The 25,470-nt window shown below is 50.7% G+C and overlaps 1 protein-coding gene across 1 annotated transcript; it reads right to left on the bottom strand.

Annotated features, from left to right (window-relative positions):
• Positions 1–5,188: 5,188 nt before the first annotated feature.
• SSC4D (scavenger receptor cysteine rich family member with 4 domains) lies at positions 5,189–13,445 on the bottom strand. The gene is made up of 10 exons (XM_065892833.1): positions 13,280–13,445; positions 11,802–11,837; positions 11,225–11,530; positions 10,420–10,497; positions 9,322–9,636; positions 8,166–8,243; positions 7,518–7,592; positions 7,091–7,402; positions 6,135–6,203; positions 5,189–5,505 (listed from the first exon to the last, which is right to left on the bottom strand). Exons 1-10 carry the CDS (start codon positions 13,443–13,445, stop codon positions 5,189–5,191), a joined length of 1,752 nt encoding a protein of 583 aa, XP_065748905.1.
• Positions 13,446–25,470: the final 12,025 nt, after the last annotated feature.

The following is a 25,470-nucleotide window of genomic DNA, read 5'->3' as shown; positions in this document are numbered from 1 at the left end:
GAAGACCCAATGCATCCAGAAACAGTAAATAAATAAAATAAAATAAAAAAATAAATATTTTTTTTTTTAAAAAAAGGATGAGGTACTGATACATGCTACAATGCAAATGAACCTTGAAAACACTATGCCAAGTGAGAGAAGCCAGTCACAAATGGCTACATGTTGCCTGATTCTATGTCTAGGAAATGTCTAGAACCCATACAGACAGAAAGTAAATTAGCGGTTGCCAGGGGCCCCGGGGTGGGGAAAATGGAGAGTAACTGCTAATGGGTATGAGGTTTTTTTGGTGGGGTGATGAAATGTTCTGGAATTAGATAGTGGTGATGGTTGCACAACCCTGCAAATAGCTAACAACCACTGAATTGTACACTTGAGTGTACAGGGAGAATTTGATGGTATGTGAATTATATCACAATAAAGCAGTTATTTAAGAAAAAGCAATGAGCAAAAATGTGGGAGTCAAGAGGGCTTGCAAATGCGGAAGGAGGTGGTAGGAGACGGAGGGTCTCAGCATTTGGGGTAGGCCATCTAGACCATTGGGGTAGGCTAGAGTAGAGAATATCAGTAACAATTATGTGGGAATGTGCATATGTGTGCGGTGGTGGTAATGGTGGCAGTGTGTGTGTATGTGAATATACAAGGGATTTTTAAAAACAGGGTATCTAATTTCCGGCTGTTTGTTGAATGCTTGCTCCAAATCATCAGCCAGGTGTGCACCATGCACAGCCTGGAATTGGTGGAACTTTGGGAGTGAAGGGCTTGGTCAATGAACAGGTAAAAGGAGAGTCACAAAGGAGGCAAAAGCAGATGGAAGATTTAGAAATCAGCAAAAGTCAGGGGTACTTAGCAGAATCTAAGCTCCCTAAGAATTCCTGAGGCTTTTGGTAGGGATCCTGGTATCCTACTTTAATGGGTCCTTTTGAGGCAAGGTGCACTCAGCAAGTTAAAAGAGGTGGGAAATGCTCAAGAGGCTGACATCTGGGCCGCCTGCATTCTTCATTTTCCAATGGATTCTCATTGCTCTTCGAATAAAACTCCTCCCGGTGGCCTAGAAACTCCTGAGTGGTCTGGCGCCTACCAGCTTTCCTGACTCATCTATTATCATATTTCTCTTTGCTCCAATCACAATGCCCTTCTTGCTGGTCCTTCTGCAGGCCAGGCTAAATCCCCAGTGAAGGACCTGGAATGGTCCACCCCAAACATTTTCATGATCAACAAAAGGCTCATGGCTGGTTCCCCCTCACTCCTCGGGCCCAGCTCAAGGATCACCACCTCAGCGGCCTGCCCTGACCACCTGACCCTCCCCATAACACCCTGCTTCATGTTCTTTGTAGCACTAGTCACTAGCTCAAACTCTCTTGGCTATTGATTTGTTCAATGGCTTATCATGGGTCTTCTTTTGAAGGTAATCTCTGGGCCATGCAAACAGTAACTGGTCTAGATCTCTTCCTGTCCTGCAGCCCCAGAGTCCAGCACTGTGCTCAGACTAGCACACAGGTGCTCCAGAAATACTTGTTCATGTCCTCTGTTCACTGGACAAATATTATTTGAGCACCTGCCATGTATAAGGTCCTACGTGCAAAGTCAAGCACAACAGACCCAGACCCAGCCCTCCCAGCTCCCCTGGGCTGGTGGAAGACACAGCTAAGTCAGCAGTCTGCTGTGATGTAGGGGTGAGTGCTGTCACTGGGGAGGTACAGGGTGTGATGGGGGCTCCTAGTCCAGACCGTGGGTGGGGGAGGGGGTATCCGTGAAGGCCTCTGGAGAAAATGAAAGCTGAGACATGAGGCTAAATAAGAGTTGACCAAAGGGAAGGAGGGGAGAGGGTGACGTGTATTCCAGGCAGAGAGAACAGCATGTGCAGAGGCCCGGTGGGAAGAAAGCCCAGACACTAGAGGAATTGAAAGTAGTTCAGCCTGGCAAGAGCCTGGCAGCAAGTGGTAAGGGATGATGTCGAACACAAGTAGAACCAGGCTGTTGCAGGACCTTGTAGACTGAGCTAGGTTGCTGAGGAAGACACTGGGGAGCCATGGAAGGGGTTTAAGCAGTGGAGTGGCACAATCAGATTTGTCAACATTAGACAGTTCACTGCTCTTGTGGTATGGGGAATGGATTGGAGACAGTGAGGCAGTGAAGAGGCCATGAAAGAAATGTAAGAGAAGAAACGGTAAGAGAGACGAACATATTCCAGCAGTGTTTGGGAGGTAGAATCAGTAGACTTGAATGACTAATTAGTTTTTCAAGGGTGGGGACTGTTGGGAACAACACCCAGATTTCCAGCTTAAGCTAGTGCTAGGTAGTGTTACTTCCTAAACTGGGAAACCCAGGTTTAGGTGTAGGTGATGAAGTTCTAAGTTGAGTTTCAGGAGAGTCACAGGGCGCTCAAGTCAGCATTTGGATTATTCTGTGAGTTTCTCAAGGGCAAAAGCCCTTATTTATCTGCGTGTTCCCAAACCCAGTAGGCTCTGGCCCACAGAACACCAAAGTGTACACAGAACCACAGAAAACAGACAGCAGAACAGCTTTGATAACTGTCTGGAAAACGGGTTTCAGGTAGGCCCCACAGGACAGAGAGAAATTTAGGAGCCTCTGTCTCGCTCAGGATGGGCTAGGTTACGCTGCTATGATAAACCACCCCCAAACTCAGATTTCTCACTCACTCTACCTGCCCATCTTGAGTCAATGGAAGCTTTTCTCCAGGTGGGGACCCAGATTGATGGAGCCTCCACCACCTGGAATGTCACTGGTCACCTTGAAGGAAAGGAACTTGGCAGACAGTGCTTGGGTCCTTGAAGGCTTCTGCCTGAGGGGGATACTTCCACTCACATTTCATCAGCCAAAGCGTGTCAACATGCCATGCCTCGCTTCAAGAGGACAGGGAAGTACAAATCTACCACATGCCAGGAAGGGGAAGAACTGGACATGTTGGTGCCCAGTAATGGGCATCAAGAATCTTAACTTCTGGTCCTGGGTCTCCTCTGCGAACTTGTACAAGTCATTTCCCTGCTCTGAGCCTCAGTTGTCCCTGTCTGTAAAAAGGGATGCTAATACTTCCCTTTAGTTGAGCATCGATGAAAGCATTTTGTTTAGATGGGGAAGGGGAGTCCAGGGGTGGGAAGCCGTGACACATCTCAAGACAATAGAGAGGCACGCTCGAGTGTGGATGTGGCTGGAGTGGCAATGACCACAGGCTAAGCAGAATCTGTGTGTGCTACACTGAGGTCTAGGGGCTGAGGGCAGCTACAGCATCCCTGTCCCTCTGCCCCGACTCCCTGAATTCTTAAGCATTTTCATTCCTTTCACTCCTCCAGCCCTCATCCCTCCAATGACACAGTGGGTCACAGAGCTCCCTGACAAATGGAGACAAAACCAATACTGCCAAGAGCTGATGGAGTTTGGAGCTTAAGTGTCTGCCTCACTCTTTGGCTGGCAGCCAGGACTTGGGTTTGGAGGCTGTGGGAGGCAGAATAATTCCCGCCACACCCGCACCCCCCCCCCACCCCGCCCCCCGCAAGAGGTCAAGTCCTAATCCCTGGAGCTGGTGAAAATGCTCCTTTACGTAGCTAGAAAGATTTTGCAGACACGGTTAAATTAAGGACCTTGAGACGGGGAGATTATCCTGGATTATCCAGGTGGGCCTAATATAATAACAAAGGGCCTTCGAGGATGGAAGAGGGAGGCAGAAGAATCAGAAAAAGAGATGAGATGATGGACGCTGGGGTCAGAGTGATGCAATGCTGGCTGGAAGGAGGTTGTGAGCAGGCAGGGAACGCAGGCAGCCTCGAGAAGCTGGACAAGGTAAGGAAAAGGATTCCCCACTGGATCCTCTAGAAAGAATATTGCCCTGCCAACACCTCGAATTGAGCCCAGGGAAACCCATTTCAGACTCGTGAACTGTAAGATAATAAATTTGTTGTTTTAAGCCACTAAATTTATCGTAATTTGTTACGGCAGGGATAGGAAACTCATACAGGGCCTGCAGGCTGATGTGGAGGGTGGGGGTTTGACGTCAGACAGTTGCTACTGGCAAGTCAGCCACTGGGGGGCTGAGAGAGGCTCTGGCAGGATCCCTCACTTCCCTCTGGCCCTGGGGCGCCAGGTGAGGTGCCTCAAGAGCAGCCCCTGGGGAAGCCCCAATGCTGCTTTACTCTCCTCCATCATCCTTTCTGCCTCCTCTCAATTTTTTCTCTTCTGGTGACTCTTGCTATGTGCCTTTGAGCAGACCCCTTCCTTTAGGATTCTGTGTATGTAAAAGGAAAATGGGTATGGGCTAGGGGACACTTTAGGGGCCTTCCTGGCCTGACACTGTGAGTCAGCATTTCCAGGATGTGATGGGCCCCCCGAAAGCTCTCTGATGATGCTCTTGAACTGCCCTCCACCCCAGGCAGGTTTCCTCCAGAGAGTCCTAACCAGAGTCTTCCCTGCTGCCACAAACAACGCACTTATGCCCAAACATTGACCTCGGTTAAAAGACAGGGGGGACAATGCTTTATTGACTTGGCACCTATGAACGGGTGGCTACAGGCCCCCAGGGTTCTTTGCTTCTGCAAAGTGGAGGCTCTGTGGTGGGAGCAGCATAAATCGAGTTGCTGGTTCCAGCTGCAGGGAGGGGCCACTGTCCCAGCTTTGGCCCCTCCAGTCCCCTTGTCCAGCCAAGCACCATCTGAGTCCAGGCCCTCACAGAGCAGTCCAGGGCAACGACCCAGGTCCTTCTGCAGCCCCGGGCCAGTCTAAGGTAAGAGCTGTAGGCCTCTCTTGCCTTCCCCTCTTCTTGAGGATCCCCAGATGGGTGGGGGGAAAGGAGATACCCCATTTACAGAGAGCACCTGAACCTCCTGGACCAGGGTTAAGGAAGGCTGGGTTAAGGGTATTGTAACAGGAGTCCCACCAAAGAGGAAAGTTAGGAGTTCTTCCCTTCCCACCAGTTTCTGTTTTAGCTGAGCAGAAAGTAGGAGTTTTCATTGAAATGGGCCCACAGTAGGTGGTGACAGGTGAGGTCACACACTAAGTTGATGGGATAGAGCCAGGCTCCCTCAGGCAGGACTACACCATCTGGGCAGGCTCTCTCCCAGGCAAGGGGAGGGAAGGGCAGAGTGAACTGCAGTTGTCACAGGAGGAGGACTTCCTGAAGGAGGAGGGGCAGGCCACAGTAGGCTCCCAGAAGAAGTGGTCTGCAGAGTGGGCTGGGTCACGATGGCTGGCACAGGACACTGGCATCCTCACTGTGGTCACAGTTGTGGGCATCCCAGCGGATGTGAGAGCACAGCAGCAGGGCACTCTCGTCCCCACGGCACTTGACATTGTCCAGGAGGATAGGGCCTCGGCCTGGGCCAAAGTGGGCCTCACCAGGGGCTGCCAGGGCCTGGCCACAGCCCAGCTGGTGACACAGGACGCCGGCTGCCCGCATGTCCCAAGCATCATCGCACACAGTGCCCCACTGCTGCCCTAGGAAGAGCTCTACACGGCCCTCGCATCGGTGGGCTCCATTGGCCAGACGTAAGTGCCCTGTGGGGAGACAAGGTCTGGGGCTGGAAGGGGCTGGCCCAGGCCAGGCCGCTACCAAGCTAGGCCAGGTAAGGGGTAGTTAGAGGAGGCAAAGGGTGGTGGTTTGGGAGACAGCAGTGCCCTGGGAACCACTGGACGAAGGCAGACAAATGAGATTAAAATAAGATGGGCATCGGTCCAGAATGCATCTCAAGATAGAAGAATGTGCACAAGCCTTTGTGGGGCGCTCTTTGCATGCTGGGAGCTTCATGTCTGCTCTCTCCTTAGTTCTCTGTTCACAATCCCAATACCTCAGACCCAGGGCTCCTCTCTATCATCACCGTCTCCCCTCCTCCCTGGACTCCCCAGACTAAAGATTGAATTCTTTTATTGCTCTCCTGAGGACAGGAGCCCATCCCTTTATTTTGGTCCCAACTCTAGAAATCTCTAGATGACTCTAGCTTAAAACCCACCTCCCTCTTTCTGGACATCATGCCTCTATTAATGAGGCCTGAGACTCTCGCAGAAGGACAAAGGCTCCAGGACCTGGTGCAAATCTGCTGTGTAACCCCGAGCTGTGACCTCCTTCCAAATCTGGTCCTTCGTATCCTGATGCCTCCACTTCACTCTTAGGGACGGTGGACACCTACCGTCCCTGGGCCGAGGAGTGGGCACCTGGGTGGTCTCAGCACCATCCTGCTGGACTAGCTCGTCTGGGCCTGGCTCAGCAAGGACAAAGAAACAGGTGGCTGTCACATTGGGGAACAAGTCCCTTGAGGCCAGGTCACCTCTTACCCTCCAAGGGAGGACTGATTTAGGGTCAGAAAGGACTTCATAGGTCCCCGCTCCTTGGTACAGAAACGTGGGTTGTGCTTCTTTCACCCTGGGGCCCAAAGCATAACCCTTTGTGGCCAAGGCTACCAGGACACCAAACAAGGGCGAAAATACCGATTCCCAAAGCAATCAATAAAGAGACGCATTTTAAAATGTGTCAGACTCTGCAAACACCCCTTTTCCATTGACTCCCACCAAGGGTCAAACGCTTGCTCCCCGAAAGCTGATCAACTCTCCCTGCTAACTACAGTTTTTCGGGTCCTTGACGCAGCAGAACAAAACCTCCCCGGCCACGCCTGTCTGTCACAGGTTCTGCCACACTTTACCACTGGACTTCGGCCTCTCACCTCGGGCCCCGCCCCTCACTGCAGCAGAGGGCGCTCCCTTCGCGGCCCCGCTCATGCCGCGCAGCCGCAGAGCGCGCCGATGGTGGGCTCCGCCTCTGCCTGCGGAGCGTGAATCCTCTCCCGCGGCGCTCACGCCGTAGTGCCTCGGCGAGCTCTGACGCTCGGCCCCGCCCATTTCCCAACAGACCCCGCCCCTCCCGCGCCGCAGAGCGTGCCTGCGCGAGGCCCCGCCCGTTCCCCAGAGCCTGCCTCATCCCGCCCGCGCCTCTGTACGCGCCTGCGCCGGTCCCGCCCATCTCACAGCAGGCCCCGCCCGTGTCGCAGTAAGCGTCTGCCCTCTGCACCCCGCCGCCCCCCCCCATTCCTCAGATGGCGCTCGGCTCTGCCCGTGCCGCCGTGCATACGTGGTCCTGCAGCGGCCTTACCTGAGCAGAGCGCGCCCGCATCCTCGTGGTGGCCGCAGTTATGCTGGCCCCAGCCCAGGTGGAAGCAGTCGCTCAGGCGGGCCTCCGTGCCGGCGCAACCCACGTTGTCCAGCAGCACGGGGCCGCGGCCGTAGCCGAAGTGGCCGAGGCCCGTGGCACCCAGCGCCGGCCCGCAGCCCGCCTCGCGGCAGGCCACGCGCGCGTCCGCGAAGTCCCAGTCATCGTCGCACACGGTGCCCCAGCCCCCGGCGTATAGCACCTCCACGCGGCCGCGGCACGGGCTCGGGCCGCCCACCAGCCGCAGCCGCCCGCCTGCGGGGCGCACAGGCCCGCGGCCAGAGGGGCTGGGCTGGGGCCATCGGCTCCCGGGCAGAGCCCCGGCCCCACCCTCTTCCACCCACAACGGAACCCCGGCCCTGCCACTTACTTTTCTTCCCTGCCGCCCAGGCCGCTGTGGTGAACAGTGCCGGCTCCCTGGAAGGCAGGGCACCAACTCCTGTAGCTGCAGAGACAGGGTATCTAGAGCATTTGAAGGGGACAAAGAGGGCTTCTGGCCTGCAGCAGGGCACAGGGCGCGTCTACTGCGATGCCCCAACTCTTACCACACCTGCACCCCACTCAGCCTCAATCCTAGAGTCACCATGTTGTATGCTGTGATGGGGTCCTCAGGAAGCTTGAAGGGAATAAACCAAATCCTACTTCCAGGCATTATCCTAATTTCAATCCCAATGATAGGTCCAGCCCTAATTGCAAATGTACTTCGACCCTTCATTCAAGTTATATCTCACTTCTCCCAAGGCCTCTCAATTTCCAACCTCAGCCCCAACCCAAGTTTTATTTCAGAGCTTTGAGAAAATGCCTCCTCCCACCCTGCTGAACTTTTCAGAGCTCTGGATTTCACCCTTGCTCCACCTGCTCATCTGTTCTCTCACCCACCTCTTTACCGTCTGGCCAAAAGCCCTGGCCTGCTAGCCCGGGCCCCCTCCCCCTGAGTCCAGAACAGTCTTCCCAATTCCCAGCCCTGCCCACCTACCATTGCCCCTACCATTCCAGCCTGGTGGGCTGGGCTCCTTACCCTCTGGCTCTGTGTGCCAGGCCCAGTACGCTCTTGTGCCCGACGGTGGCAGTGCTGTGAGAGTCAGGTGCCCCAGGACTAGAGTAGGAGTCAGAGAAGGGAGTAGGGTCAGAGGCCAAGGTTCTGGTTCCTGGTCAGCCTTGGGCTCTCGGAGAGGATGGGAGGGTCTCCCTGGAGAAGACAACAGATTTTACTTTCAGAGCTGGGGGCTCAGTCCCAACTGGGGTCCAAGGAAGTCTGCCCCACTTTGCCAGTTCTTGTAATTTAGTTGTGCCGCCTAGGTGTACACTTCACGGTTTATACAGGCATTCACAGATGTGCTTTCATTTTTCTCCAGTGCTCCCAGAAGCCCAATGTGTGTCCAAGATGGGGAGATAAAGAAGGCCTTGCCCAACAGGGAGGGTCATGCACAGTCCTGAGGGGCTTGCAGAACAAAACTCACTATTCCCATTTACAGATAAAATAATAAGACTAGAAAGGGCAAGGGGCATACCCAAGATCATGCAGCAAGGTTAGCTGAGGCTTTGCCAGGGCTCACTCTGCCTCATTGGGCCTCAGCTTTCCCATCTGTAAACTGGGGATGATGGCCCCTGGTTAGCTGTGAGGCATGGGCAAGCACTTTATATCTGGTAGAATGGAGTCCATTTGTGAAATGCCATTAACAGCCCTATTATTCCTACTTCAGAAAACCTCAGTATGGGAGAGGGACCAGGTGAGAAGAACTACTATTATAAGAGAATCAGGATTACAGATGGCTAGGGAATTCTGGGGACATACCTGGGTGTCAATGAGAGAATTCTGGAGTATCTCTGGAGCGATCCTAGAGGACTATTACTTTACTCTGAAGTATTCCATAAAGAGTACTTAGAAAGTGGTGGAAAATTCCGAAGGCATTTTTGGAGTACTGTTAGACAATTCTGGAGTATTGGTGAGGTAATACTGCAGTATTATATACCTGTGGAGTCTACTAGGATGTTCGGAGGCACTTCTAGAGCAGTACTGAGAAATTAAAACTAATTCGGGGGCCTTCTTGAAAGAGCTCAGGTTAACACCAAGACAGTAGACATCCCGGTCCCCTCCCAGGCCCCACTCCACCTCCTCCTGCTTCAGGACTCGGCCCCGCCCCGCCCACCGGCCCCGCCCCCGAAATCCGCACCTGCGCAGAGCGCGCCGGCGTCCTCGTGGTGGCCGCAGTTGTGCACCCCCCAGCCTAGGCTCAGGCAGGCTGCCAGACGGGGCTCGCCTCCTTCACAGTGCACGTTGTCCAGCAGGATGTGCCCCGTGCCGTAGCCGAAGAAGGCGTTGGTGGTGGCTGCCAGGGCCGCCCCGCAGCCTAGCTGGCGGCAGACCACGGTGGCGTCCGGCAGCCCCCAGTCATCGTCACACACGGTGCCCCACAGGCCACCGTGCAGGATCTCCACTCGGCCCTGACACGGGCCCGCGCCCCCCACCAGGCGCACGCTGCCCTCACCTGGTAATGGGGGTGGAGGGACAAGGAGCATCTCCCACGTGGCTTTGCTGCCCATCCCAACCCAAAGTTCTTCCTTATTGCCCCAGGCCCTCCGCATACCCACAGTGCATGGTGTCCCAGGACTTAAAACCTAGGAGGAGCTGCTCACCCACTTACCCCCAAGGCACTGCTTCCTCAGAGTCTAGATTGGGGGTGCTTTGTGGCATCTGAGGACAGAACCCTATGGCTGTGTCATTTCCTGCCTAAAAGCAACCCTCCCTGCCCTTGTCCATCCATGCTCTGCTAACCATCTAGGAGGTGCTGATTCCTCATTTATAACACTACTGCAATGAAAGCCTTCTCATCTTTCCAGGTACAGCACCAACAACTCTTCCTCCAGGAAACCCTCCCTGATTTCTGATGAATGGGATCTTCTTCCTCCTCCGGATTTTCTTGCCTTTTTATCTGTCTTTCTTTAAGGGAACTTTTCATTTTGTTGTTCTACATCATTATCAGCATTTCTGTGAATATCGGACTCTCCCATTAGATTAAGCTTCAGCCCCCACCTCTCATTTTCTCCAACCTTGTGCTGACTATTTTTATCATCCCACTAGAATGAATCTTCTTTCCCTGTCCAGATGGTGAGTGGCCTGAGGGGGTGTAGGGGCAGGGCGGGATGAAGGAATGACCAAACTCACCCATCAGTAATCCCTCACTTCCCACTGCCTAGGGTAGGGTTTGGGATATTCCTCCCTGGATCCCTCTCCTAAGACCCAGGTGGTCCCCCACATTGCCTTTACTTACCTTTTCCATTCTGGGGAGTTGTAGGGGGTGCCCTACTCGTTAACACTTTCCTTGTTGGGGGCTGCGTGGGCAAGAATTCTGGGAAAGAAGCAGGGTGGAAGGGAGGAGAATATGGAGTTTTCTGTTCTCCATCCTCACAAACACAGGTATGTGAGGGGCAGGGCATGGACCCCTAAGGTACCTGCCCTCAGGGCCTCTGGCCACACAAAGGGTCAAAACTAGGAAATCTGGGGTATGAGAGGAGAAAGGGCCACCTGAGTCCTGAAAGCAGTAGCTTTAGAGGATTTCGTTTGGTTCTCAGTTCTTTTAGTTCTTAAAGCAGCATCACATCACTTGAGAGCTTGTTAGAAATGCAAATTCTCAGGCTCCACCCCAGACGCAGGATCAGAAACTCTGGCATGGGGCCACCATCTGTGTTTTAATGAGCCCTCCAGCTGATTTTCTTGAAAACCTGAACTACTGCTCTCAAGGTCAAAGCCTCTCAGAGATTTGTTGCAGCTCTACACCAAGCGGGCCTCACCGCCAGTATTGACCCCAACTGTCTGGTTTTAAAAATGGGAAGAGGGCTCTGCTGGGATAATCAAGGCCCTCCATGGAAGCAGTAATGCTGGTTTTCAGCAGAGGTCACACAATAAGCTAGAGCACTGCTGGGGCCCAGGCTCTGACAGCCAGGCTGGGGCGCTTCCCCAGCACCGTGCACTGCAGCTGCTGGCTCGGCCTTCTTCTTTGGAACATTCTTACCGCTGGGAAGCCCTGCTGCCTGCCAGCCTGTCTACCCTTCCGGGTCACAGACTGTCCTGCTCACCGTCACACAGGACAGCCACGTCCTCGTAGTGAAAGCAGTTGTGGACACCCCAGCCTCGGCTGCCACACTCGCTCAGCGCAGCTTCCTGCCCACGGCACTCCACGTTGTCCAGCAGGATGGGGCCACGGCCCTGGCCGAAGGCGAGGGGCCGCGGCACGGGCAGAGCCAGGCCACAGCCCAGCTGACGACACACCACATTGGCGTCCACCACGTCCCAGTCGTCGTCGCAGACGCTGCCCCAGGAGCCGCCATGCAGGACCTCCAGGCGTCCCTGGCAGCGACTCGGGCCCCCCACCAGCCTCAGCTCTGTGGAGTGGGTTAAGCTGGCACAGGGGGATCAGTGGACCCAACCTAGAGGGTGCCTCCGCCTTGCCCTGAAGCTGTGGGGTCCTTGGGATCAGGCCCTCCTGGGATTTATTTCTCCCTTTCTGTAAAATGGGGAGACTAGAGCCATCCCTTTGGGGGCCTCTAGAATAATGGAGGGCTGGTTAGTCATTATTCCCTGGGTCTTCTGTCTGAGCATCTGAGTACCTCGGGAGCAGGGGGGAGGGCAGGGGGGAGGGGCAGGGGCACCTACCTGGAAAGGGCAGTGAGGTGGGCTGTAGGGTGCTGGCTGGAACAGAGTGAGGAAGAGCATTGGCCCCCTCAGCCCCCTCCCTTGGCTGCCTGGCCCTGGGAACACAGCCCCCCCTCCTCTGCCCATGGTCCCCACCATCATCCCCCTCCTCTTCACTACCCCTGCTTTTCCAAAGCCCCTGACTGCCCCAGTTTGTTTCCTTGCTTCATCCCTCGCCCATTGGTCCATGGGCCACCCCAGAGAGATCTGCCTGAGACACATATCAGCTCAGCTTATCCCACTCCACTGCTGAAGTCCTCAAAGACTTCCCTTTTCCTGCAGGAGTCCCAGAACCTAAGTTTTCTCTACAAAGTCTTCTAGGATCTTCTGATCCGCTTCTCCTTACTTCTTAATCTCCCATCAGTCTTGTCTCCAGGTCTTTAACCCTGAAGTCTCCTCTGCTAGCCCAGCTCATTACAGCCCTGCAGATCGAGCCACCTCCTATGGGAAGCCTTCCTGGAGCTCTCAGCTAGAAGTGCTCTCCTTTTCCTCTGAATACCTGGGCACCATATACATACCCTTTTCCAGGCCTTCTGCCCGGTGATGTGGCCATGTCTGTCTCATCTCGGTCTCCCCCAGAGCCACCTGCGCAGAGCCTGTTACTCCCCAGGTGCTCAGTAGCTCTGCCTTAAGTGTGTAAATTACCTTTGGGATTCATTCTGACTTCCTCCCAAAGGTTTACCTGTATAAGTCCTTCTGGTTCGGCTCTCACATATGTGTATGTCAGGTACTGTGCTCATTGCTTTATGTGGCCTGACTCACTTACTCATTAGGACAACTTATGAGGCAGCTTGGATTTTGCAGAAGGGGAAACTTCAGGTTTAGTGAAGTTAGGTAACTTGCTCAAGGCCATTCCGCAAATAAAAGGTAGAGCTGGAATTCTAACCCGGACAGCCACAGTCTCCTCCACCATACAATTCTGAGCACGTGGACTGAGAGGGAAACTGGCCTAGCATGGGAAATTGAATACCCATAATAGCCCCTCATTTGTGCGCAGAGTTCTCAGACACAGCCACATACCTTAGCTCAGAGAAAGAATCCTTACAACCTCTGAGGCATGTACTAGTGTACCCATTTTACAGATGAAGCAACTAAGGGTCAGTTTCTTCTTTCCTAAGTTAGGATAGTCCCTAGGCTGTTTGATTGCATCTGTTCCACCAGTTGGCTTTCCAACAGCCATTGGTGAGCCCATGCCCTTTCCCTCCTTGCCTGTTTCCAATATCCTAACTGCCCATACTCTGTGTACATTGAGCCCTCACCTTTAGCACTGAGCCTTCCACTCCCCCAACTCAGACCTTAGCTTTCATCAAACCTGGGCAAATGTCAGAGCTGGAGGGAATGTTGAAAACCACCTCCTTTACAGGCCACCTCCCACCGTAATTTTACAACTGGGAAACCTCAGAGCCAGAAAGGGGAAACGGGGGGAGGGGGGCACTCACCCAGTGGCAAGAGGAGGAGGAAGGACAGGACAGGGGTGAGGGGGGGAGGGGCAGCGTTCCTGTCTCCCGGCCTCCATCCCCTGCTCTTCTCATCAGGCTGGGGACCAACTTGCATCTCCGTGTCCTTACGCGTCCAGCCAGTGGATGGCCTTTCCAAGGGTCCCATTAAGGGGTGGTGGAGAAGTCACAGCTGGAACTTCTGGAATTAAAGGTTCCCCTTCACTTCTTCCAGCTGGAAGGGCCCAGGTGGAGCTTCGGTGAGGGGTGGGGGCGTGACATTTCCACTTGGGTTTCGTATTCTGAGTGGAGGCGGCAGCTGGAGGATGAGGACAGAAACACAGATGGAAACTCCTCATGAGGAGTTAGGTCTGGCTGGAGCAGAGGGTGTATGAAAGCAAGGGGTGGGAGGGTTGTCTGATCCCAAACCGAGACAGGTCTGCCTGGCTGTGCCAAAGGCTCAGACTTTTTCATCCGGGGCAGCACATCCCAAAGCAGGGTGTTTGTGCCACTGGGGGCAACCCACATCATTTTGGGGGGAGATAGATGACATCTACTGTTTCATTTACATTTATTTTTTCTTTTACACTGCCTTCTATTTATGGCAAAGGATTCTGGCTTTTCATTTATCTGGAACAACATAAAGTTTCCCTTTAAAGTTAATTTAATTTATTTAATTTTATTTTTTTGGCTGAACCGCAGCTTGCGGGATCTTAGTTCCCCGACCACGGATTGAACCCAGGCCCATGGCAGTGAAAGCGCTGAGTCCTAACCACTGGACCACCAGGGAATTCCCTAAAGTTAATTGAAATCAGAAAAAAAAAAAAAGTTAATTTAAAGAAAAAACATCAGGGACTTTCCTGGTGGTCCAGTGGGTAAGACCCTGCGCTCCCAATGCAGGGGACCCGGGTCTGATCCCTGGTCAGGGAACTAGATCCCGCATGCATGCCACAACGAAGATCCCGCGTGCCGCAACTAAGACCCCACACAGCTAAAATAAATAAAAATTAAAAAAAGAAAAAACATCAAGGAAATATAGTTCCCACGAGTCACAAATATGCAAAAATGGTATAGGGCTGGGAGAGTAAATGCCATTTGGGATTTTTTTTTAAATTTTGTATTGAGGCTTACAAACCAAAAAGTGCATAAATCGTAAGTGCAGAGCTCAGTAAACATTCACACCATGTAACCAGCATCCCAGTGTGTGGACTATGATTGGATGGTTGGCGGCTGGTTTAGAAGATGGTTCTGTTGGGGACATACTGAGACCCAGGTTCCCGGGGGACATGGGTGCCCCTCTCAGCCGGAACGCACCCGCCCACCCCCCCCATCTTTCCCTGGCTTTGCTTCCATCCTGGCATACAAACAGTCTGCTTGGGAAGAGGATGAAAACCTATCTGGATGTGGACACAGGGTTTTCAATACTCCATTCATGGGGCCCGGAATAATCAGCTTTTGTGTTCTTGGGGACAGCTGGGAGATGGGAGTCGAGAGCTGTGAGGAAGGGGGGACCATGGTCCAATCTTTGCTGAGGGGAATCCACTGTGATCTGGGTCTTCCCCTGCCTCCCAGGCCTTGGGGCCACCCATCTCTCAGGCTGTTGGAACACTGGCCCCCCAGGTCAGGGAAGCCCCTGCTCTGTGAGTATGGGGACACACAGCTCCCAGGGAACCTGGCTGGGAATTCTGAAGTACCCCCTCTCTATCCCCTGCCACCGTGGCCCAGGAGTGAGGGAGGAGGACCCCCGATCCTGACCGCCACTGATCTCAAGTCCTGGCTGACCCTAGAGCTCTCAGTGGGCCTTGTGGAACCTGCCTTATCTCTAGCTCCTAGCTTGGTCCCCAAAACTGCTCCTGCCTTACACCCTGGGAACCTTGGTCCAAATGAGGCTTAACCATTCCCTGCCCTCGTGGATTGTGGCTCCCTCCCTACCCTGTAGCAGTGCACCTGTTGCCCTGAACTGTTTCTTCACTGTTCAGGGCAGGCAGCACACACAGTGGTTACAAGAATCCGCTCCATCATCTACTTACTAGCTGTGTGAGCTCATCTTGCCACGCCTCGCTGTCCTCATCTGTAAAATGGGGCTAGTCATTGTTCTTGCTAGGGTACATGAGCTAAAGTTTGTAAAAAGTTTAGCCCAGAGCCTGGCCCACCGTAAGTGTGGTAGCTGTTATTATGATTACTGTTTCCCCGTTTAGACTGGGGACCCTCGAGAGCAGGGACCAGGGCTTACCCAACGGTAGCACCTGGCACAGGGTGGGTACTAAGGAGACTGAATGAAGGTTAAGGCTGCAGAATCACAGCACTGAAGCAGTCAGGAGGGGCCCCGGAGATCATTAAGGACAACTCCACATCTGTCCAGTGGAAAACTAGTCACACACACTCAAACTCACACACGCCAGCAAAAGGGAAGAATTCCTACCTGGGGGAAGGTTCTAGGCTCTTTCTGTTCCTTCTTCTATAGTCAGTCCGAGGTCAAATCACTTTTTCTGCCTCCAGAAATTTAGGACTGGGAAGGATCCCCCAGATGCAGATCAACACAGACCTTTCTTCTTTTCTTTCCAAAGCTGGGAGGTGAGCAGAGGCAAAGTCCCCCGTCCATGGAGCTGGCTGGTGGTCCCAGCCTGTCCCCACCCAACCTTAGGGGCAGAGGGAGGCAAAGGGAGAGTGAAGGTGGCCTGCAGTGTCTGGAGCAGCCCCCAAGAGGGGCACCGGGCAGAGGAGGAGCTCTGGGGTTGGGGGGCAGGCGTGGACTCTCAGGGCCAGGCAGCCCCTCCTCCCCCTTCCCCCACCCCAGGGTTCAGGTTTCAGAAAGGCCTGGATAGGCCTCCACCCCTTGGCAGGGCAGCCAAAAGCATCCCTGTCTCTCCTGCGACAGCCCTGATTCAACCCTTAGTTCCATTGCCTGGGACTCCCCCTTGACCATGTCCAAACCCATCCCACCTGGGGGTTTGGAAACCTGGTTGCAGGAGCCAGAGTACATGAGGTAGGCTTCCCATGTAGGCAGGACCTCTGACTTTGCTGCTGATTTTTTTGCCTTATTGTGGTTCCTTTTATGTTCCGGTACCTTTGGGACTTAGGCGCTTTTGTAGTTATAGGTGACAGGTAGCGGCGTGTGGTTTACTCTGTAGTTTATAGCTTCAGTCAAATGCTGTGCTGGAATTCTGCACCTTCTGGCTGGAACCACAGACTCTCAGAGCTGAAGGGGTCCTAAGAGCCTCCACAGGGTGGTTCCCAAACCTGGGTGTGCATTCACATCACCCCTGGGTGCACTTAAAAATATAAACAGATTCCTGCCCCTACCACTTTTGCCCCAGAGATTCCGATCCAGCAGTTGAGGGATGGGATTCCCCGCAAAAGTGTATTTTTGAAAATCTACTGAGACTCAAACAAGTTTGGGGATCAGGGGGTCTAACCCAAGCTGCTTGTCGTGCAGATGGGAAAACGGAGGCCAAGAGAGGAAAATGGAGACACAGCCTGTACAACCCCGAAGGACTTAGTTCCCTGACACTGGAGCCTAATCATGCTTCCTACTTAGAAAAAGAAAATTCTCTGATACGAGGTCTGCCATCACCTGGCTCCCAAACCTACACCCCCTCACATGTCCGCACTCAGCCCTCCTCTCCTCCCCGGGCCTGAGGAACTGCTCCCCTGCAGTCCAGACCCCATCTCCTTCTGCCTTCTCGGGGACCTCCCTCTCTCCATCTGTGGGTCTTCTCTCTCCCGTGTTCAGTTGCTCTTTCCCACCTGGATTCTTCCCATGGGGCTTCTAAGCAAACTGGTTTCTGTCATTTAAAGCAAACAACAGAAAACCCTTTCAACCTATGTCGGTTGGGTCTTCAGGGTAGAAATGGCCCAGCCCTAGTATTCCTACCATGCTTTTTTTTTTTTTTTTTTTGGCCGCGCTGCATGGCATGTGGGATCTTAGTTTCCTGACCAGGGATCGAACCCACACCCGCTGGGCCATCAGGGAAGTCCCTCCCTACCATGCTTTGTCACTGGCTGGGGATGCCCGGGAATAGTGTGCCCTTGGCTCAAAGGCTGCAGTAGATCCCGAAGCTGCTACAAACGGAGGCTGTCAGCTGACTACATTCCTCACAACTCATCAGCTCCTTTCTCGGAGGGAGATCTGAGCAGACCATGTGCATGGCTGCGACTGGCCTCCATGCCCCACTCTGGCTGCTGCCCTACCCCTCTCCTCCCTATCACAGCCAAACTTCCCCAAAGAGCTGTCTGCTCACCCACCTTTATTTCCTTTCCTCTCACTCACTACTCAAATGGCTCCAATCTGCTTTCGGTCCTTAGCATGTCACTGAGACAACCCTTCCTCAGGTCGATGGTGACCTGCACATCATGAGATTCAAGGGACAATGTTTTCATTCCTTGTTTTAGTTATAATATGAGCTCTGAAACTGTATTCATCAGTTTTTGCTGGGATAGAGGGCATAACAAACAACCCCCCCCCCATTTGCGATGGCTTACAACAAACATTTACTTTTCTCCCATGGTTCTGCACGTTGGCTCTGAAGGCTCTATTTCAGGCTGTGGGTTGGGTTCAGGTCGGCACCGTGTGTGCCCCATTTCAGGACCCAAGCTAAAGGAGCAGTGGTTACCTGGGGCACGCTCCTCCTGGAGATGAAGGCGGAAACCCCAAAGACCAAGCAAGCACATTTAAAGCTTGTGCTGGGTCACGACACACATCCCATCTGCTCATGCATGTTACATTGTCTACAGCAAGTCATATGGCCAAGCCTGTTATCTATCAATGAGGCAGGGGAAGTATGTCTCTCCCAAAAGTGGGGAGGAGGAGAGAGTGAACATATGCTGAACAGTAGTATAACCCACCAGAAAATAACAGAGGCTTAAACAATATCCAAATTTATTTTTATCTCTCACCTATAAGTGCTGGCAGGAGATCTAGAGCTCACGATTGTGAAGGATCCAGATTCCTTCTTTCTTCTTCCTCTGCTGCCCTCAACAGGGCTTCCTTCTCATGGTCCAAGATGGCTTCTCCATCCTCCGCCACCATGATTTTATTTCAGCCAATGTATCAGTCAGCGTGGCTGCCGTAACAAAATACCACAGGCTGTGTGGCTCAAACAATAGAAATTTATTTTCTCACAGTTCTGGAGGCTGGAAAGTCCAAGATCAAGGTTCTGGCAAGGTTTGGTTCCTAGTGAGAGCCCTCTTTCTGGCTTGCAGAGAGCTGCCTTCTCACTGTGTCCTCACATGGATCTCAGAGAGCTCTCTTGTATCTCTCCTTGTAAGGACACTAATCCTATCAGATCAGGGCCCCACTCTTATGGCCTCATTTAATCTTAACTCCTAAAGGCCCTATTTTCATATATACTCACATTGGGGGTTAGGGCTCTAACATGAATTTTGGAGGGACACATTCAGTCCATGACAGCCAATGAAAAGAGAAAGAAAAGACACACGGAAGGCATGTTCCTTCCCTTAAGGGGCACAACCACATCCCTTCAGCTCTCTTATGGCTGGAACATCTTCTCACAGCCATAGCCCAGCTAAGAATTCTATTACTATGTAAGAAGGGACAGAAAGTACCAGGCAACAATGACAGTTTCTGCCATAGTCCTTGTGTTACTTGATATCTCAGAAATGTTGGGTTGGACTTCCCTGGTGGCGCAGTGGTTAAGAATCTGCCTGCCAATGCAGGGGACACGGCTTCGAGCCCTGGTCCGGGAAGATTCCACATGCCGCGGAGCAACTAAGCCCGTGCGCCACAACTACTGAGCCTGTGCTCTAGAGCCCGTGAACCACAACTCCTGAGCCCACGTGCCACAGCTACTGGGCGCACATGTCGCAACTACTGAAGCCTGCGTGCCAAGAGTCCGTGCTCTGCAACAAGAGAAGCCACCGCAATGAGAAGCCTGCGCACCACAACAAAGAGTAGCCCCCACTCGCCGCAACTAGAGAAAGCCCGTGCGCAGCAACGAAGACCCAACGCAGCCAAAAATAATAAATAAATAAAAAGAAGGAAATGTTGGGGTTTTTTAAATTGGGGTATATAGCTGATTTACAATGTTATGTTAGTTTCAGGTGTACATAAAAGTAATTCAGATATATATATATGAATATATATATATATATATTTTTTTCAGATTCTTTTCCCATATAGGTTATTACAAAATATTGAGTAGAGTTCCCTCAAAAGTGTTTGATACTCTATCAGTTACAGTGTTTTTGGCTGCAAGTAATGGAAAATGCAAATCTCAGTCACTCATAAAGAGGAGTTTTTATCTCACTTAATAAGGAGTCCAGGGACTTCCCTGGTGGTCCAGTGGCTAGGACTCCACTTTCCCAATGCAGCAGGCCCGGGTTCGATCCCTGGTCAGGGAACTATATCCCACATGTCGCAACTAAGAGTTCGCATGCCACAACTAAAAGATCCTGCACACCGCAATGAAGATCCTGCGTGCCACAACTGAGACCCAGTGCAACCAAATAAATAAATATTAAAAAAAAAAAAAAGAAGTCCAGAGGTAAGGCCATTTCAGGATTGGTTAATTCAGTGGAGTGACATCATCAGGGACCCAGGTCTACTCTGCTATCTTCAGTAAGTTGGCTCCTTCTTTTGGCTGGTTTCCCTCATGACTCAACATGGTGGCCTCAATTCTGAGTAGCTCATGCATATGACAATGTTCAGAGCCAGAAAAGAGGAAACACCCCCACCTTGTGTCCTATTTTAAAAGCTAAGAAGTCTTTACCAGAAAACCCAGAAGAGAAATCCACTCAAGTCTCAGTGGCCAGATCCAGTGACTTGCCCATTGCAAAGTATGACTGGCAAGTGGACCAGAGCCCTAGGCTCAGTCCTAGCCTTTTTCTCCATCCATTCTACCTCTCTAGGAGACTTTGAATAAGCTCTGGGTATACAATTTGTTGGTTTTGAGTATATTCACAGAGTTATACATCCATCACCATTACGTAATTCCAGAACATATTCACTATCCCCAACGACACCTGTACCCATTAGCAGCCAATTCCTTTTCCCCCTCCCTCCAGCCCTTGGCAACCACTAATCTACTTTCTGTCTCCATGGATTTTCCCATTCTGGACATTTCCTATAAGTGGAATCCTACAATATGTGGCCTTTTGCTCCTTTCACTTAGAATAGTTTTCAGAGTTCATCCATATTGTAGCATGTATCTGTACTTTATTCCTTTTTATAGCTCAGTAATACTCCACTGTATGGATATATCACCTATATGAATAGATATTGATATATTCCTATCTAGAATATATAAAGAACTCTCAAAACTCAACATTAAAAAAACCAAACACTCCAAGTGGACAATGGGCAAGCCACGAAGAGACATTTCACCAGAGAGGATATACGGATGGCAATGAGCACGTGAAAAAATGTTCAACATCACTAGCCATTAGGAAGATGAAAATTAAGCCCAGGATAAGCTATCGCCACACAACTATCAGAATGGCTAAAATAAAAATAGTGACAGTACCAAATGCTAACAAGGATGTGGAGAAACTGGATCCCTCATACATTGCTGGTGGGAATATAAAATGATCCAGCCACTCTGGAAAATAGTTTAACAGTTTCTTTAAAAACTAAACAGGTGGGGGGCTTCCCTGGTGGCACAGTGGTTGAGAGTCCGCCTGCCGATGCAGGGGATGCGGGTTCGTGCCCCGGTCCGGGAAGATCCCACATGCCGCAGAGCGGCTGAGCCCGTGAGCCATGGACGCTGAGCCTGCGCATCCAGAGCCTGTGCTCCGCAACGGGAGAGGCCACAGCAGTGAGAGGTCTGCGTACCGCAAAAAAACAAAAAAAAAAACCTAAACAGGTGGACTTCCCTGGTGGCACAATGGTTAAGAATCCGCCTGCCAAGGCAGGGGACACGGGTTTGAGCCCTGGTCCAGGAAGATGCGACGTGCCATGGAACCACTAAGCCCGTGCGCCACGACTACTGAGCCTTCGCGCCCCAACTACTGAAGCCCACAACGCCTAGAGCCCGCAGACCACAACGAAGAGTAGCCCCCACTGGTCGCAACTAGAGAAAGCCCACGTGCAGCAATGAAGACCCAATGCAGCCAAACAAACAGACAAACAAACAAAACTAAACAGGGAATTCCCTGGAGGTTCAGGGGTTAGGACTCCACACTTTGACTGCTGAGGGCGCGGGTTCAATCCCTGCTCTGGGAGCTAAGATCCTGCAAGCCGTGTGGTGCGGCAAAAAAAAAAAAAAAAAAAAGACCACAAACTAACACACAAAGAACCCCTAAACATACACTTACCATACAACCCAGCAATTATATTCCTGGGCATTTATTCCAGAGAAATGAAAACCTATGTCTGCACAAAAACCTACACAAGAATGTTCACAGCAGCCTTATTTGTAATAGCCTGAAATTGGAGACAATCAGAATGTCCTACATTAGGTAAAGGGTTAAACAAACCATAGTACAGTCACTCCATGGAAACTTCTCAGCAATAAAAAGGAACAAACTATTGATGCGTGCAAGAACTTCAGTGAATTTCAAGGGCATTTTACTGTGTGAAAAAGAAAGCTGATCTCCAAAGGTCACACACGCTATGATTCCATTTATATAATATCCTTGAAATGACAAAAGTTATAGAGGTGGAAAACAGATTAGTGATGCCCAGAGTTTAGGGATTGTGTAGGGGAGAGGAGTGGGTGTGAAGGAATAGCTCGAGAGAGATCTTTGTGATGACAGAATTGTTCTGTATCTTGATGGCCATGATGGTAACAGATGTCTACACATATGATAACATGACAGAACTATACATACACATCATATAAATGTCACATTCATGGCTTTGATCTTGTACTACAGTTATGTAAGATGTAATCATCAGGGGAAACTGAGCTAAGGGTACACGGGACCTCCTTATACATTTCTTTGCAACTTCCTGTGAATCTATAATTAGTATTTCAAAATAAAACATTAAAAAAAAAGTCTTAGCTGACTTACAAAAGCAAAACAGACTAACATTGCAAAATAAAAGCAAAAAATTTTTCGTATTTCTTGAAATCATCAGCTTGGGGTATGAAAATGGATTCCTACAAGTGGTTTTCCCTGGTGTGAGAAACTGCAGGTGCCCAGGGGTTGATTCACTGTTTTATCTTCTCAAAGATCCTTTGGAAGCAGCCGGGCTTGTCTGGATAGTAGGAAAATCTGGTGTGCGGTGTGTGAGTGCAATCCCACTGGGTCCCCACATTCTGGAATGTCTTTCCCGAGTGGAGTAACTTTTCTGCTCTTCAGCCCCCTAGGGGGATGGTGACACCCAAAAGTTTTGATGACTCCGTTTAGGTTAGTTATGAAAAGATATCCTAATGCACTTTTTTTTTTTGGCTGCTCTGTGCAGCTTGTGGGATCGGATCTTAGTTTCTTGACCAGAGATTGAACCCAGGCCCTCTGCAGTGAAAGTAGTCTTAACCACTGGACTGTCAGGGAATTCCCCTAATGCATTTCTAACAGTCCCCCCTATTCACAGGAAATCTGTTACACTAAATCTGACTAGTGCCCACATCACTATTCTTTCTTGGTGTGTGTGTTTTGTTTTGGGGTTTTTTTCTTTCTTCTTTCTTTTCTTTTTTAAAAGTTTTTTTTGGAGTATAGTTGATTTACAATGTTGTATTCGTTTCAGGTGTACAACAAAGTGAATCAGTTATACATATAGGCCATTACAGAATTTTCCCATATAGGCCATTACAGAGTATTGAGTAGAGTTCCCTGTACTATACAGTAGGCCCTTATTAGTTATCTATTTTATATATGGTAATGTATATATCCCAGTCTCCCAATCCCAATCTCCCAGTTTATCCCTTCCCCCTCTTACCCCCTGGTAACCATCAATTTGTTTTCTACATCTGTGACTCTACTTCTGTTTTGTAAATAGGTTCATTTGTACCCTTCTTTTAGATTCCACATATAAGTAATATCATATGATATTTGTCTCTCTCAGTCTGGTTTACTTCACTCAGTATGCCAATCTCTAGTTCCATCCATGTTGCTGCAAATGGCATTATTTCATTCTTTTTATGGCTGAGTAATATTCCATTATATATGTACCACATCTTCTTTATCCATTCCTCTGCTGATGGACATTTAGGTTGCTTTTGGTGTGTTTATCTAGGCAAGACGGCTGAAGTGGGAATCGTTGCAACCCATTGTTGGGAAATGAAAGTCTCATTGTGAGATACATTTGCGCTACGGCAAAATGCGGTTCCCACAGAACATGCAAAAGTGAAATTAGAGCATAGAAGAGAAGTGCCCAATATTTCCCCCTAGAGTCACTGAAACTTCATTCTTTGGTCTTCTTGTAGACAACGGCAGGGAGCATGTTTGGGGAAGCACAGGTGTTGAGGGAGAGTTTGGTATGACCAGAACTGGGGACCATTATGTTTGCCCAGGACTTTCTTTCAGAAGCAGCCTAAGGCCTAAGGGCTGCCAAGGCAGAAGCCTCCCAAGGGATGTGCCTTGTATTGAGAAACCAATGGCCCAGAGGAAACTTCTGGCAGCAGCTGCCACATTCTGAGAATCAAGCAGACCCTCTTGGACAAAAACTGAACTCTTTTTCTTATGCAATATTTAAAATTATTTTATTGTGACTTCCCTGGTGGTCCAGTAGCGTGTTCCCAATTCAGGGGGCCCGGTTTCGATCCCTGGTCAGGGAACTAGATCCCACATGCCACAACTAGAGATCCCACATGCCGCAACTAAGACCTGGCACAGCCAAATACATAAATAAATATTTTTAAGAGTTATCTTATTTTATTTTTAAGTGGCAAAATACATTTAACAGAAAATTGACCATCTTAACTAGTTCTTAAGTCTACGGTTCAGCAGTGTTAATTATATTAACATTATTGTGAAACAGATCTCCAGAACTTTTTATCTCCCCAAAGTAACACTCTGTCCCCATTAAATAATAACTCCCCATTCCCCCTCCCCCAGCCCCTGGTACCCACCATTTTACTTTTTTAGGGCCTGTGAATGTGACTACTCTAGGTGCCTCGTATAAGTGGAATCATACAGTATTTGTCTTTTTTTTTTTTTTTTTTTTTTGCGGTACTTGGGCCTCTCACTGTTGTGGCCTCTCCCGTTGCGGAGCACAGGCTCCGGACGCGCAGGCTCAGCGGCCATGGCTCACGGGCCCAGCCGCTCCGCGGCATGTGGGATCCTCCCAGACCGGGGCACGAACCCGTGTCCCCTGCATCGGCAGGCGGACTCTCAACCACTGCGCCACCAGGGAAGCCCCAGTATTTGTCTTTTTGTGATTGGATTATTTCACTCAGCATAATGTCCTCAAGGTTCATCCATGTTGTAGCCTGTGTCAGAACTGCCTTCCTTTTTCATGCTTTTTTTTTTGGCCGCACCATGAGGCATGCGGGATCTTAGTTCCCTGACCAGGGATCGAACCCGTGTCCCCTGCAGTGGAAGCACGGATTCCTAGCCACTGGACCACCAGGGAAGTCCAGAATTTCCGTCCTTTTAAAGCTGAATCATTCCATTGTATGGATGGGCCACATTTTATTTATTCATTGAAGTCATCCTTGATTCTCCTTTTTCTTGCATCGTACCATCAGCATCCATTCCATCAGCAAATCTTTCCAGCCCTACCTTCAAAATATATCTGGAGCTCAACCTGTTCTTACCTTCTCCAAGTCACTCTAATACAATATGAAGACAAGTCTCAACCAGAATGATTTCACCCCCTAGGGGGCAAGTGGCAACTTCTAGACATGTTTTTGGTTGTCACAACTGTGTAGATGCTGCGAAACATCCTATAAGGCAAAGGACAGGTCTCCACAAAGAAGAATTATTTGGCCTAAAATGTCAATAGTTCTGGGGTTGGGTAACTCTGCTCTGATACATGCCACCATCATATCTTGCCTGGACCACTGCAGTAGCCTAATTGCTTCCATGCTTGCCCCTCTAAATGTATTATCCGCATAGGGACTAGGTATCGTTTTGACAGATAAATCACATGCAGTGTTCTCCTGATTGAATGACTCCCCATTAGAATATGATCTAAAATCTCACAAGGTCCGTCATGAATTGGTCTTTCTAAGCTCACCTCCTACCACTTCCTCCTTCATTCATTAGGCTTCAGCCCCTCCAGTCTCCTTGCCATTCCTGGAACATACCAAACCCGCTCCTGCCTCAGGGCCTTTGCACTTGCCCTTGGCCTG

The sequence above is a fragment of the Phocoena phocoena genome, chromosome 15, assembly GCF_963924675.1.
Source record: "Phocoena phocoena chromosome 15, mPhoPho1.1, whole genome shotgun sequence".
Classification (NCBI taxonomy): Eukaryota; Metazoa; Chordata; class Mammalia; order Artiodactyla; family Phocoenidae; genus Phocoena; species Phocoena phocoena.
The sequence above is the reverse complement of the archived record's forward strand: the minus strand, read 5'-3'. Positions and strand labels throughout refer to the sequence as shown.

Bases quoted from the DNA above. Each gene is read 5' to 3' on its own strand.
- SSC4D (XM_065892833.1), bottom strand. From the start codon at position 13,445: ATGGGACCCTTGGAAAGGCCATCCACTGGCTGGACGCGTAAGGACACG. The intron at 9,637-10,419 runs GTAAGTAAAGGC...CCCCATTACCAG, and splicing joins AACTCCCCAGAATGGAAAAG to GTGAGGGCAGCGTGCGCCTG. The intron at 6,204-7,090 runs GTAAGGCCGCTG...TTGCTGAGCCAG, and splicing joins TGCGGGCGCGCTCTGCTCAG to GCCCAGACGAGCTAGTCCAG.